Source organism: Theropithecus gelada, chromosome 12, assembly GCF_003255815.1.
Source record: "Theropithecus gelada isolate Dixy chromosome 12, Tgel_1.0, whole genome shotgun sequence".
Taxonomy (NCBI): Eukaryota; Metazoa; Chordata; class Mammalia; order Primates; family Cercopithecidae; genus Theropithecus; species Theropithecus gelada.
In genome coordinates, this window is record NC_037680.1 from 77,234,269 (window position 1) to 77,248,834 (window position 14,566).

Here is a 14,566-nt window from a genome sequence, read left to right on the forward strand (position 1 = left end):
GAAGTAATAGAAATGAATGGCTGACAAAAGGTCCGTAGAAAATTCCAACTAATAAAATGTATGAAAGTAGGAAAAAGAAAGCTAACCAAGGTTCTGATAAGAAATTGATGCAACTGTCCGGGCACAGTGGCTCACACCTATAATTCTAGCATGTTGGGAGGCCAAGGTGGGTGGATTACCTGAGGTCAGGAGTTCAAGACCAGCCTGGCCAACATGGTAAAACCCCTTCTCTACTAAAAGCACAATTAGCCGGGTGTGGTGGCGCATGCCTGTAATACCAGTTACTCGGGAGGCTGAGGCAGGAGAATTGCTTGAACCCTGAGGGCAGAGGTTGCAGTGAGCTGAGATCGTGCCACTTCACTCCAGCCTGGGCAAAGGAGTATAACTCTGTCAGAAAGAGAGAGAAAGAAAGAGAGAGAGAGAGAGAGAGAGGAAGGGAAAGAGAAAGAGAGAAAGAGAAAGATGCAACGGAAGCATTGGAGAGAAAGAAGATACTGCTTGAAGCTAAGAACTTTAGCCTTGGCTGGGCGTGGTGGCTCCTGCCTGTAATCTCAGCACTTTGGGAGGCTGAAGCAAGCGGATCACTTTACATCAGTTCGAGACCAGCCTGGCCAACATGGTGAAATCCCGCCTCCACCAAAAAATACAAAAATTAGCTGGGTGTGGTGGTGCCCACCTGTAGTCCCAGCTACTCAGGAGACTGAGGTGGGAGAATCTCTTAAACCCAGGAAGTGGAGGTTGCAGTGAGCCAAGATGGCATGACTGCACTCCAGCCTGGACGACAGAGTGAGACCCATCTAAAAAAAAAAAAAAAAAAAAGAAAGGAAAATAAATGTAGCCTTAAAGTTGATAAACAACATGTAGTCACTGTCTGTTTGCAAACCAGGAGTAATACAATGACAACAGTATTTCAGGAGGAGAATTCTTGGTACCTGCCAACAGGAAGGATAAGCCTAGGGAGATGTGCTGGGAAGTGAGGGCATGGACTAGTGCAGTACCCCATGCATGAGGAGTGACAGCCCAGACCAGTGTGGCATATGTAGGGACAGAAAGATAACTTCCCAGAAAGGAACTGCCAGAATCATAACCACCAGACAGTGAAGAGTGCAGCGAGAAAGGAATCCAAGTCACCTGCAAAGTTCAGAGATTGAGGAACAAAATAGGACAAAAGAAGGTGGGAAAAAAAAAATTTCATGTAAAAGGAGACAGAGTCATACTTTCTTTCTTTCTTTTTTTTTTTTTTGAGACTGGGTCTCTCTCTCTGTTTCCCAGGCTGATCTTGAACTCCTGGGCTCAAGCCATCCACCCACCTCAACATTGCAAAGTGCTGAGATTACAGGCGTGAGCCACTGCACTTAACCAAGACATACTTTTGAGAAGGTTTCAGTTAGGAAAATTAATTTGATATAATTTTTGTTAAACAAAAACAATTCTAGGTGCACCAGGCCATTCCAAGTACTATGAAGTCTTTGAAAAAAAATGTACTTTTTATGCCAGTAAAGAAGAATTTCAAGAAATTTTACAAACTACAGGCTAGTTTATTTTAAATCCTGGGCAAGATACTATTTATTTTAAAACATATGAATAGCCAGTATTTCACCATTTTGACCTACAAAAAATAGCAACTTCTTCATATGATTTGCACAGCATTGTCACAAAATCCAAATCCTTTCTTAACTTTGTAGAAAATTACCTTTCAGGCTGGGCACGGTGGCTTACGCCTGTAATCCCAGCACTTTGGGAGGCCGAGGTGGGTGAATCACTTGAGGCCAAGAGTGTGAGACCGGCCTGGTCAACAGGGTAAAACCCCGTCTCTACCAAAAAATGCAAAAATTAGCCAGGCATGGTGAGGCAAACCTCTAGTCCCAGCTACTCAGGAGGCTGAGACAGGAGAATCACTTTAACCCAGGAGACAGAAGTTACAGTGAGCCAAGATCGTGCCACTGCACTCCAGCCTGGCGTGACAGAGCGAGACTCTATCTAAAAAAAAACAAAAAGAAAGAAAAAGAAAATGACTTTTCAACTAAAGGTGTCAACTGCTGCAAAAGCAGCAGTTCTTATGTGTCACACATTGTGTCAAACTTTTCTCATATTTAAATCTAACAAACCTGATTAGGATGGGTCTTACTACCCTAATTTAACAAGCTCAACCCAGCTTGTATGTGTTAAAGCAGGAACTAGAACCCAGGTCTCCCTGATGCCATGTAAGAAGCACGGTGTCTCCAAATCATCACAGATCATTAGACAACTTGTTTGCACATTGAATAGGGCAAACAAGAATAATTAGTCTGGCTGGGTGCAGTGGCTCACACCTATAATCCCATCATTTTGAGAGGCCAAGGCTGGCAGATCACTGAGCCTGCAAGTTTGAGACCAGCCTGGCCAAGATGGTTAAACCCTGTCTCTACAAAAAATGCAAACTTAGCCAGGCATGGTGGTGCGCACCTGTAATCCCAGCTGCTCCGGAGGCTGAGGTGGGAGGATTGCTTGAGCCCATGAGGTCGAAGCTGCAGTGAGCTGAGATCGTGCCACTACACTCCAGCCTGGGCAACAGACTCAGACCCTGTCTCAATAAATAAATAAACAATCTGATAGTTGTAACTGACAAATGAATTCAGGCTGAAAATACTACTGTGGGTCTGCATGACTGTCTTGAAAATTAAAGTTAAATGGTTTGTGACTTGAATCATCCAAATAATTCAGAATGACTCTAACACCCAAATGAACTCAGGTTTTCAGTTATTTATAAGTGTGGATAGAAAGTCTTAAAGGCAGTTTTTCTTCCCGGGACTCTATTAAAGATACATGCTGTATCACCAGTAAGATAAAGAAGAGCAATCTCTTTGGGTTTTGGGGGTGGATTGGTTTTGGGAGCTTTTTTTTAGAGATGGGGCCTTGCTGTGTCACCCAGGGTGGAGTACAGTGGCTATTGACTGGCGTGATCATAGCTCACCAGAGCCTCAAACTCCCACGCTCAAGTAATCCTCCTGTCTCAGCCTCCTGGGTTGCTGGAATTATAGGCGCACGCCACTGCACTCAGTGTTTGGGTTTTTTAGTTACCATATTACAACTCTATTCCATATATCTCACTTCTAGTAGGAAGCCTTAGCTGGCTGACCCCACCCACCCACCTCAAACCCCTTTTGTCTTCCCCCGAGACTTGAGTGACACCATTTACAAGACTCTATCATGAGCTTGGTGGCACATTCCCTATAATTTTTTCTAATTGTTAAGTGACAGTATAGCTTGTTACTTTCTCCATCAGGTACTCAAGTAGGTGTTTAAAGAATCAACCAATGAATTTTATTTAAACTGCTTTACCTCCTAAGGAATCAACTGTTTGTGAGCTGAAAGAATCAGGAAAATGTTGCATGGATCAAGAAGATGGGTCTTTGGTGAATAGATGGGGAAAAGTAAGTATCTGGTTTTTCCACCTCCCTTGGGATTGACTGAGAAATACCCACATAAATCCAAATTCATTCAAGGTTTCTATTCATTTCAGTGAATAAAGTACAAACTAAGTGAATACAAGGCATAAATATCTTAAAGAGCTCCCGAAATTGGCCAACCCATGACTCCCGTAAGACTAGTCACCACAGAAAGCTGTTTTCCTTCAATACAACTTTTTGTGGCTTCATCTGAGTTTGCCAGTCACTCCCCCACACACCCCCCAAATCAACAAGCACTAAGGGTCCAAGCAATGGTGCACTTTCATGCTTATGGCAGATGAAATCCACAAATATCTGAGACCCAGCACAGGAGTTTAAAACCTTTGCCAATTCCTGGCACCAGAGGAGGAAAATCAGAATCCAGTTAATCTTCAGGGGAAACCAACCAACGGTCCTGTGAGGGCGAAAAAAATTTCATTCAGGAACGACCTATGGTTCTGGCTCCTCCGTTTTGTGTTGGGGGTATCAGAGGTAGAGGCCCTTGCTCTGAAGTCTCACAGTTCCTGTACCTCTCTCAGTAACTCTAAAGCTCCATTTGTATTTTGTTTTGTTTTGTTGAGATGTGCACCAAACTGTACGATGAAGACGAATTCCAGCCCTTGGATCCATCCCAGTAGCCTATATTCCCTCCTGAACTCATAGTAAGATACTTTACTTTTGTTGTCTCATAACATGGTGTTGTATATGCCTTTTTGTATTATACTATAGAATTACCCAGTTTTAGACATTAAAATTTGGAAGTGTGTCCAACGCGACAATGGAGCAATAACCTATTTTTAGAAGCTTGTTCAGTTCTCCTATAAATATTTTAAAGCTGGCCGCTTAGAAGAATGGCGCTGCCAGGACCTCAGAGATGCTTTGGTTCAACCCCTCTGCTGAAGATCCTGAGGCTAAAGTGTAGGGGACTTTCTTAAGGTCACACAGTGACACTGTAAGATATCTTACAGGCATTTTGGAAGGTTGGTGAAGTAAAAATCAAATGATACTTAGAATAATGGCATCACACTATTCATACAATTAACCTCTGTGGTTTCCACTCAGTGGAAAGAGAGGGAGAGAAAAATAATGTAAGTACTGTGGTATGCCCACCATTCCATTCCATGACTATGCCTTGGAGAGAGTATGCGATGAGAGATGGGATTCTACTAGCTTCTCAGAAGGTTTCAGTCCCCATATACCATGCATAGTGTGAGAACTTGGACACCCCAGGTGTAAGTCTAGTATTTTTAAATTGTAGATATAGATATAGATGTATACATGTGTATGTATGAGGGGTCTTCAACAAGTTCATGAAAAATTCATATTATGAAAAAACTGTACATGGATTTCAACATTTTTTTCACCAAAGTAAACTCCTACTAACTTGTTATAACACAGCTGAATAGGATCTAGTCTGAGGCACTAAAAAGAATATCATATCTGTTTAAAAAGAGCCCAAGTAACATGAATTCTGCTAAAACTGAAGCAAGAACAAACATCAAATTTAGGGTGACGCTTAGGTGGAAAATGGTGAAGTCATCAATGCTTTACAAAAAGTTTATGAGGACAATGCCCTCATATAAATCAACAGTTTACAAATGGATAACTTGTTTTAAGAAAGGACGAGATGATGTTGAAGCTGTAGCAGCACACCACCCACATCAATTTTCAAAGAAAAAATTCATCTTGTCCATGCCCTAATTGAAGAGGACTGGTAGTTAACAGCACAAACAATAGCCAACACCATAGACACCTCACATGGCCAACACCATAGCCATCTCACATGGACAACACCATAGATAACCCAGTTTACACAATCCTGACAGAAAAATTAAAGTTGAGCAAACTTTCCACTCAATGGGTACCAAAACCATTAAGCCCAGATCAGCTGCAGACCAGAGCAGAACTTTCAATGGAAATTTTAAACCAGTGGGATCAAGATCCTGAAGCAGTTCCTCAAAGAATTGTAGCAGGAAATGAAATGTGGCTTTACCAGTATGATCCCAAAGACAAAACCTGATCAAAGCAATGGCTATCAAGAGGTGTAAGTGGCCCAGTCAAAGCACAAGGGGATCAGTCAAGAGCAAAGGTCCCGGCAACAGTTTTTTGGGATGCTCAAGGCATTTTGCTTGTTGACTTTCTGGAGGGCCAAAGAATGCTAACATCTGCTTATTAGGAGGGTGTTTTGCATCCTCCTACCACATTTTTGTCAAGCTTTAGCAGGAAAATGCCCAGGAAACTTCCCCGGAGAGCCCTTCTATACCACAGCAATGCTCCTGCTCATTCCTCTCATCAGACAAGGACATTGTGGGGAGAGTTTTGAAGGAAAGTTGTTAGATATCCCCCTTACAGTGTTGATTTGGCTCCTTCTGATTTCTTTATGTTTCCTAATCTTAAAAAAAAAAATCTGTAAGAGGCACCCATTTTTCTTCAATTAATAATGTAAACAGATTGCATTAACATGATTATTTCCAAGAACCTCAGTTCTTGAGGGATGGACTAAATGGTTGGTATCATCACTTACAAAAGTGTCTTGTGATGGAGATTATGTTGAGAAATAAAGTTTATTATTTTTATTTTTTAATTCCATTTCTCGACAAACTTTATGAAGTACCTTCATATCTAAATATGTATGTGTGCATATGTACACACATGTGTATATACTTATACATGTATATATGTATATATACACATATGTATATACATATGTATATACTTATACATGTATATATGTGTATATACTTATACATGTATATATGTGTATATATACATATGTATACTTGTATATATGTGTGTATACATGTATATATGTGTATATATACATATGTATACTTGTATATATGTGTGTATACATGTATATATGTATACACACACACAACACACATATATATACACATTCCATTTGCACTATTCCTGGTGAAAGATTAAAGGATTTTTTTAAGGTTAATTTTGCCTATAAGCAGTTTTGTCCTACAAAAAAAAAAAAAAAAAAAAAAACACCTAATCCCCCTAATCCCCAAAGATGAGCCCGCTCTTAGTCACTGTTAGAGTAGAACCAGAACCAGAAGCCTGTGATTTAACTCCTGACTAAGCCACTTTCACGGTAACATGCTGCTTCCTCTTTACACGCTCACTTCACAGACAGAGTTTATTCTATATCCAGTCATCAATAGACACCTGTCATGATGCTTATTCAGTGGTACCCACACAGATCTTATTAGTCTGGGTAATTTCAAACAGACCACCCTTTCCTGATCCCTAGAAGTTGAGATTCTTCAGAAAGCTAAAATGACCAGTAGCCTGCTTGGATGCCCAGAGCAGCAGATACACTCACAGCTTGTTGTTCAAGAGCCTTACTTGAAAACAAATTGGCTTTGCTTCTCTACAGAGAATGGCAAAAGATCCAAACAAGAGAAGACTAACCTTCCAAGGGGAGAGAACCACATGGATCACCCCTGCGACCCTGAACGACCTTCTGGAGCTGAAAGCCAATTTCCCCAAAGCCCCACTTGTCATGGGAAACACAGAATTGGGTAGGTGGTTGTTACCCATGTTCTTCAGTCTAGACTAAGTAGCCCAAATATTTGTGTTTCTTTTTAAACTGTTCATAAATGCAATTCATTTTTATTAATGATATTTATGGTCCTTTATAACGCTTTGGATCTTCTTTTGCAAATGAATCATTTAAGTCACAATTTGCCCTCTGGCTTATCAGTAAACGACATCTATTGGCATCCATTGTCTTCCTTTTCAAGCGTTTCTAATTACTTTAAATACTTTTCCCTTCAGGACCCAGCATTAAATTCAAAAATGAATCCCATCCAGTTTTTATATTTCCACTTGGGCTTCCAGAACTACATTTTGTGAACACCACAGATGATGGTAAGCACCTTCTTTTTCAAATAAGATGTAATCTTTGGTGTTGGTGGGCTGTTGGTAATGGATTACATGCATTGGGCAAATTTGAGCAATTCATAGAATATCTGACCTCATTTATTCAGTCAAAGCTATTTATTGAGCACCTACTCTGTGTCCTCTATGATCTTTTCCAAACTGACCCATTCAGCTGCATCACTGAGTACTATATGTCATAGGAGCCACAGTGGTGGGAAGACGCCACATAGCTCAGCCAGGTGTCGAGGGGTTGAACAAATAAGAAAATTGAAGACATTTGCTAGCCAGTAGCAAAGGTTCTTGCCACACATTACTCCCTCATTCACAAATTTGTCAAAGCTATTCCCACACCTACACATACTCACTCACACACTCACACACAAAAAGTCTGGGCCACAAGATTTGAAATATAACTGTGAACAACAGCCTTATTTATTTTTACACTCTTTTCACAGCTTACCAAGTGGTTTCATATCTCTTATGTCTTGATCCTCATGATAACCCTGGGACATGGACAAAGCAAGTAGCCTTGGTATTTCCATTATCCTACCAAAGATACAGAATCAAAGGGCTTAGGTAGCTTCCCCCAGCATCACACAGCTAACGTATGGCCAAGTCAGGACTAAATCCCAGGTCCCCTCACTCCTTCCACACCATGCACTGAATAAGGCTGTCTGAAAAACATATCCCACCATCTGCTACCCACACTAAACCTTTAAATGGAGAACAGGCTATAGGAGCTAAAACTCCAATAAAACAGGGCTCTCTCAATGAGAAAATGGAAATCAAGTGGATAATGTCTTGCTATCCCCTCTGACCTGCCAAGCTGCAGTCAGTCCGCTTGTTCATTTTTTTACCCATTAGAAAGTCTGTATTAACAGACTCATAGGAAGAGACAGAGCAAGGGGAGGCCAGCCAGGTATGGGAGAGGGTTGGGAGGATGGTGTGGGGGGTATTTAGTTATTTTTAGCTATTTTTAAAGTTGTTTTAAATAAATGTATTTAGTCATTTTAGGTTTCGTTATTTTTAGAAGGACAGGGGAGGTGGAGCCTGTACAACTAGATCAGCGTTTCTCAACCTTTTCTTCATTGTCACCCCTGTAAGGAGCGATAGGCTTTGTTTCCTGAATCTTCCCTCCCTGAAATTTTAATACCACAGGTAAACTGTGTATCTGTTTATGTACATGTCCTTAGGTTACAGGTAGCCAGGTCCATGCATATTTGTGTCTTTCCACAGAGTCAGGCTTTTATTGGTGCTATTTCAATCATAAAAGCCACTAGCTACACGGAATTCCCAAGGAGGCAGTTCTCCTTAGTACCTGCCGTTCACTCAGTAGTCAGAGCTGTGGGCACACAGGCTCAAGCCACTCCACAAGACAGTCAATATTGCAAACCATACAAAATAATACACTTAGTCTATATGTAGATGTTGTAAGTTAAACATTCCACAGTGAAGTAACATTTAGCATCAAGAGGAAAAAGATGGAAGAAAGGGCTAATGAACCAGTGCAGGGGGAGGGAAGAAAACAAAAGGAGTCATTCTCTGGGCTGGGCAGCCCGTTGGTCGTGCAGGAAACAGTCTGAGGTGCCTTCAGGGCAGACGCTGAGTTTTTATGGTGAGTGACTGCAAGCTGATGTCAGTTAAAACTGCCATTTCAAGCTACTGAAAGCCAAATCTTTTATAGTCACAGAGTGTTCTGGCAAGAACGGATAGTGGAAGAGTGTGCTTGTTTGTGTCCTTATCTGGTTGGACGTAGTCTTTATTTTTTTATTTGTTCACTAAACAAAACATCTTATCCTTGTTGGCAAAGTGCTTTATGAAATACAAAATGGAGTCTTCTTCTAAGACGGAGTTAGTTATGTCAAGGGTGTTGAATGCAAATAGGTGCTTTATACATAAGAAGAGTGAGATTTTGGGCTGGGCACGGTGGCTTATGCCTGTAATCCCAACACTTTGGGAGACTGAGATAGGTGGATTACTTGTGCGCATGAGTTTTAGACCAGACTGGGAAACATAGTGAGACCCCGTCTTTACAAAAAAATGTAAAAATTAGCCAAGCCTGGCTTGCATCTATACTCCCAGCTATACCAGGAGGATTGCTTAAGCCTGGTAGTTGAAGGTTGCAGTGAGTTGTGATCGTCCCACTGCACTCCAGCTTGGCAACAGTACTGCCCCCATTGAGAATACATGGAGTAGATGACATCACTACTCAAATCATACTCTGTAAGCACACCCACAAACAAAACTCTGACCCAAGGCACAGGAAGGTATCTATTATTGTCATCTTTTTGATAAGAGAGCAATAGGAAGAGATGGCTGGGGAAGATGGGCTGATGGGCCACACATGTTGTGCAGGTCAGTTCCCACTTAGGCTTGGTGATCTTTAAAACATCTTGTAGGACCATGGCAGGAATTTTCATATTGGATCAATTTATTCAGGAAATCTAAATTGGAAATAAAGAAAGTAATAAATTTCAGATATCTGTGGTTGATATGTGCTAAAATGTATGGCATACATGACTGTATACATGACTGGGGAAAAGGATTTGGTACTAAATATTTGGGAATAAAGCAAGCTGCTAGAAATATCTTTAATTATCTTTGGGTCTTGTCATTCTAAGCAAATAGGAAAAGAGGAGATATATTTAAAAGACCATTTACATGCAACCCCTTCTGGTTACAGTTCCTTTAAGCTGACATCTCACTACCGTGTTTTCAGGGGTGACAATCGGTGCGGGATACAGCCTAGCCCAGTTGAATGATGCCTTACATTTTATTGTTTCGGAGCAACCGAAGGAGAAGACTAAGACCCATCGAGCTCTGCTGAAGCATCTGAGGACACTTGCAGGAGCCCAGATTAGGAATATGGCCGTATGTTCTGTTGTTCTATGAGATAAGTCACGGTTATAGACAGTCATACAGTTCTGTTCAGTTTAACAAACATTCCTCTGAAGAGGAATGTCAAGTCAATGTTGAACAAGTCTGTACAATATGAGTATGAGCATGCATATGCCCAAGATGAAGGCATCACGTTGAGTGTGTATGTGTGTGTGCAAAGTGAGTAACATATGGTACAGCAAAATTATGGTGCTGGAGCCACAAGATTCTGGAGAAGCCGCTTGACCTCTGTAAGCTGCTGTTTCTTCATTTGAAAAATTAAGGCCCAGTGTAGGGGAGATGTCAGTCAAGGGGCACAGAATTTCAGTTAGACAGGAGAAATAAGCTTTAGTGATCTGTTGCCCAACATGATGATTATAATTAGTAATAACGTATATTTCAAAATTGTTACAAGAGTAGATTTTAAATATTCTCACCACAAAGAAATGATGAATACATGAGGTGATACTTTAATTAGCTTGATCTAATCGTTCCACTGTGTATACATAAATCATAACGGCACATTGCACCCCATAAATATATATAATTATTGTCAATCTAAAATTTTTAAATAAAAATAAAAACTATAGACAAAAAACATCACACCAAAATTTAAGATAAAAAAAGTCACACCAAAAATTAAGATTCACCCAAATAGACTATCTCTAAGGTCCAAATAGACAATCTCTAAGGTCTCTATTTAACCAAATAGACAATCTCTAAGGTCTCTATTTAACCAAATAGACAATCTCTAAGGTCTCTATTTAACCAAATAGACAATGTCTAAGGTCTCTATTTAACCAAATAGACTATCTCTAAGGTCCAAATAGACGATTTCTAAGGTCTCTATTTAACCAAATAGACTATCTCTAAGATTCAACCAAATAGACTATCTCTATGTCCAGCTCTAAAATTCCATGAAACATGTCTTATCCAAGGTATAGTAAACACAAGCCTGCATTTCCAAAATACTCTTGTATGGCTGGTTCTCCTCTTAGGCCTTTGCACCAAGGTGAATTTCTAAACATGTGTATCCCACATGTCCATTCTTGGATATCCCCCAGTTGTTTAGCTTTATGGAGTTTTCTTACCATTTAAGACTTTAAAATGATTAGTTTGAATCATTCCTCATTTCACATATGACGGGCAGTTCAGCAGGATTTAATAGGGCCAGGAGATACTTCCTGTCTCCTGATTTCCTCTGGCCCTTCGGCTGATTCTCAAAACCCACCATGTGTTTTCACCTTCTGCATCTTCTGTCCCTTTTCTGAAGCACGTTGCTCCTCTCAACATCAACTTTCAAAGGCCCACTGTTCGAGGCTGTGTATGAAGCAGCCTTTACTGAGGCTTACGGCAGCAAAGCAGCCTGTACTCCCCAGCAGCGCCACAGGCATTTTGAATGCGATGCTCCTGTTCTGGTTCTTTAGGTTTCCCCAGGCTCCAGTCTCTCTACCTACCGCATATTGGTGCACACTTTCTTCCCTTTAACTATACCCCTTCTTCTCCCTAACCTGCAGGCACCAGCCCCTAAATTCCCTTTTTGTCTATCCTCATAAGTAAACATACCTATCAAGGAAGGCTTCTAAACAAAGACAAATGCATACCAGGGTCAGTTCTCAAAGAAATGTTTCTCTTCATTGCACATGGAAGAGGAATATTTTCTCAAGCTGTCAGTTTGGATGGAGTCAGGAATGGGAATCTTGCACAATATATTATCTATCTATTTAACTGCCCCCAAACTCTGCCAGCTCTTTCAATGAAGCAAAAAAAAAAGAGCGAGAGAATTAAAAACTTACACAAGAACCCTGTATAGATAATTCCGTATTTGTCTAATAACTAAGTATAGCTTTTAAAATGCCATCTTTTTTTTTATTTAGACTTTAGGAGGACATGTGGTGAGCCGGCCTAATTTTTCTGACCTAAACCCCATTTTAGCAGCAGGAAATGCTGCCATCAATCTGATATCTAAAGGTAAGAGACCAAGCTTTAAGCATTTTTTTTCTGTGCTCATCACTATCAGTTATATAGCTCCTGCTGTAAACCATTAATTAGGGACCCAAGTACTTCTAATTTAGATTCATAGGCTATGTTTACATTACCTCAAACCTAAGGGTGAAACTGTGACCAATTATCCTGCTCTCCGGCTGTTCTATGTGTAGACAATTTCTCTTAAATATTTGGCCACATTTATGATCAATCTAAATTGCAGTATCAAAGCAGGTGAAGAAAAATTAATGAGAAGTATCTCTGTGGCTTTAAAGGTTTATGCCATATGTTATTGCAGAGATTCATAAAGATGGCCATTTTTCCTATAGCACTTTTTGTTTTAAACAAAATCAAGTTTGTGGGGCATATTACTTATTCCTCCTCTCTTTATTCAAAGACGCCATGAGCTTTGTGGAAAGAAAATGATTTAAACTTAAAGAAATAAAAATAAATGCATATTATTCATAGGGCTATTAATGTAAGATATCTTCTTGATTAAAATTACATTTAAAAAGTATGGATCATAAAACAGTATGGTAAGCTGTTTTAAATATATATATATACACACACACATATATATGTATGTATATTCACACACACACACACACAATCATGTATAAAAATTTTTTAGCCAAAAACAGACCACATACATGACGGTGGTTCCGTAAGATTACATTAATAACATCATATTTTTGCAGTACTTTTCTGTGTGTTTAGATATGTTTAAATACACAAATATTTACCATTACATTGTGATTGCCTACAGTATTCACCACAGTAACATGCTGTGCAGGTTTGTAGCCTAGGAGCAATAGCTACACCCTGTAGCCTCGTTGTAGCTATTGCTACACAAACCTAGATGGTATGGTAGGCAGTACGCTACACCATCTAGGTTTATGTAAGTACATTCTATGATATTCACACAACATAATCACCTAACTACACCATTTCTCAGAATGTATCCCCACTAAATGTCTCATGACTATCAGGAATCCCATCTCTGCCACCAGTCCCACCTCTGGTACTTTGCAAAGGTCACTCAACCTCTCTGGAACTCAGTGTTCTCATTTGTGAAATGTATATATTGTACTAGGTTGTTTCCAAATAGCTTTAAAGCTCTTCCAGGTCAAATTTTATGAGTAGCATATAATGTTCTGTAAGAACCAGAAATGACTTTGCAGCTTATCTGACCAACCCTGCCACTCTGAAGCTGAGAACCCCAAAGTTTCCATGACTTGCCAAAGGAGGCCCAGCTTCGGAGCTGGAGCTAGAACCAGATATGGATCCCAGCCTGCACCCTCTTTCCACCACACATCACATCTGTCACTGGCAACATATTCTCCAATTTGATAAGCACATCCTAACCAAGGGTGATTTTCTCAAACAGAAGGACAACGGCAGATTCCTTTAAGTGGTCCTTTCCTTGAGAGATCACCTGAGGCGGACTTGAAATCAGAAGAGATTGTGTCATCTGTTTATATTCCCTACTCCACTCAGGTGAGGGTTCCCTGACTCACTGCCCAGCCCGAAGGAAGCCCCGCTGACCTGTGCAATGAGCCTGCAGACAGGCTTCCAGGACGATGCTCTAGGGAGATTTTCTGGGCTGCCACACAGGGAGGGGCAAATTTCCAAATGACCATTTGATTTGCTTTCATATCAGGGCCACATTATGACTTTTATGGACCCTAGGCACTTTTGCCTTTTTGAATCTCTTCCTCCATAAAAAATAAACTGTATGCCTGTATAGCTATATCTATATATAAAAATGATTGTAACAAAATAAATCCAAGCTATGTTCAGTGTCTTATATATATATTTTTTATTTTAAAAGATGTTTTAAATTTCTACTTTTACTTTAGATATAGGAGCTACAGGTGCGGGTTTGTTACATGAGTATGTTGCGAGAGGCTGAGGTTTGGGATGCAGACTCCATCACCCAGATAGTGAACATATTACCCAATTGGTAGTTTTTCAACTCATGCCCCCCTCCCTCCCTACCCCATCTAGTAGTCTGCAGTAAATTAAAAGTAAAACATCTCCCTGGGCCCCTAAAAGTATCCTAGGCTCTATCTCCCATGAAAGATTCTCCTTTTGCAAAGCCAGTCTACCTAAAGGGCACAGTGGCAGTGGTCCTATAAGATTATATTACCTAAAGGGCACACTGGCCTTGCAAAAGGAGAACCTTTCATGTGACTTGAATTTTCGGTCTCAGGTAAATATGCATCTTACCCAAGATTAAGTAAATCCAGTCAACATCATCTACAGCAAGTTTCTGGCTGAAAGTTCATTATCATAAAATTACCTCCAAGTCAATCAACATTTATTAACCAAATAGTTTAAATAAAATTATTTACTTATTAACCACCTACCAATCTATATCC

At 40.2% G+C, this 14,566-nt stretch overlaps 1 protein-coding gene across 1 annotated transcript in view; it reads left to right on the forward strand.

The window, feature by feature from the left end:
- LOC112636356 (aldehyde oxidase 4-like) overlaps positions 1-14,566 on the forward strand; it is a 70,348-nt gene that overhangs the window by 15,932 nt on the left and 39,850 nt on the right. Inside the window, 7 exon segments of the mRNA XM_025404995.1 lie at positions 3,330-3,413; positions 4,010-4,090; positions 6,817-6,961; positions 7,218-7,310; positions 10,042-10,193; positions 12,077-12,170; positions 13,573-13,682. Of these exon segments, the coding sequence (XP_025260780.1) occupies positions 3,330-3,413; positions 4,010-4,090; positions 6,817-6,961; positions 7,218-7,310; positions 10,042-10,193; positions 12,077-12,170; positions 13,573-13,682 (759 nt within the window).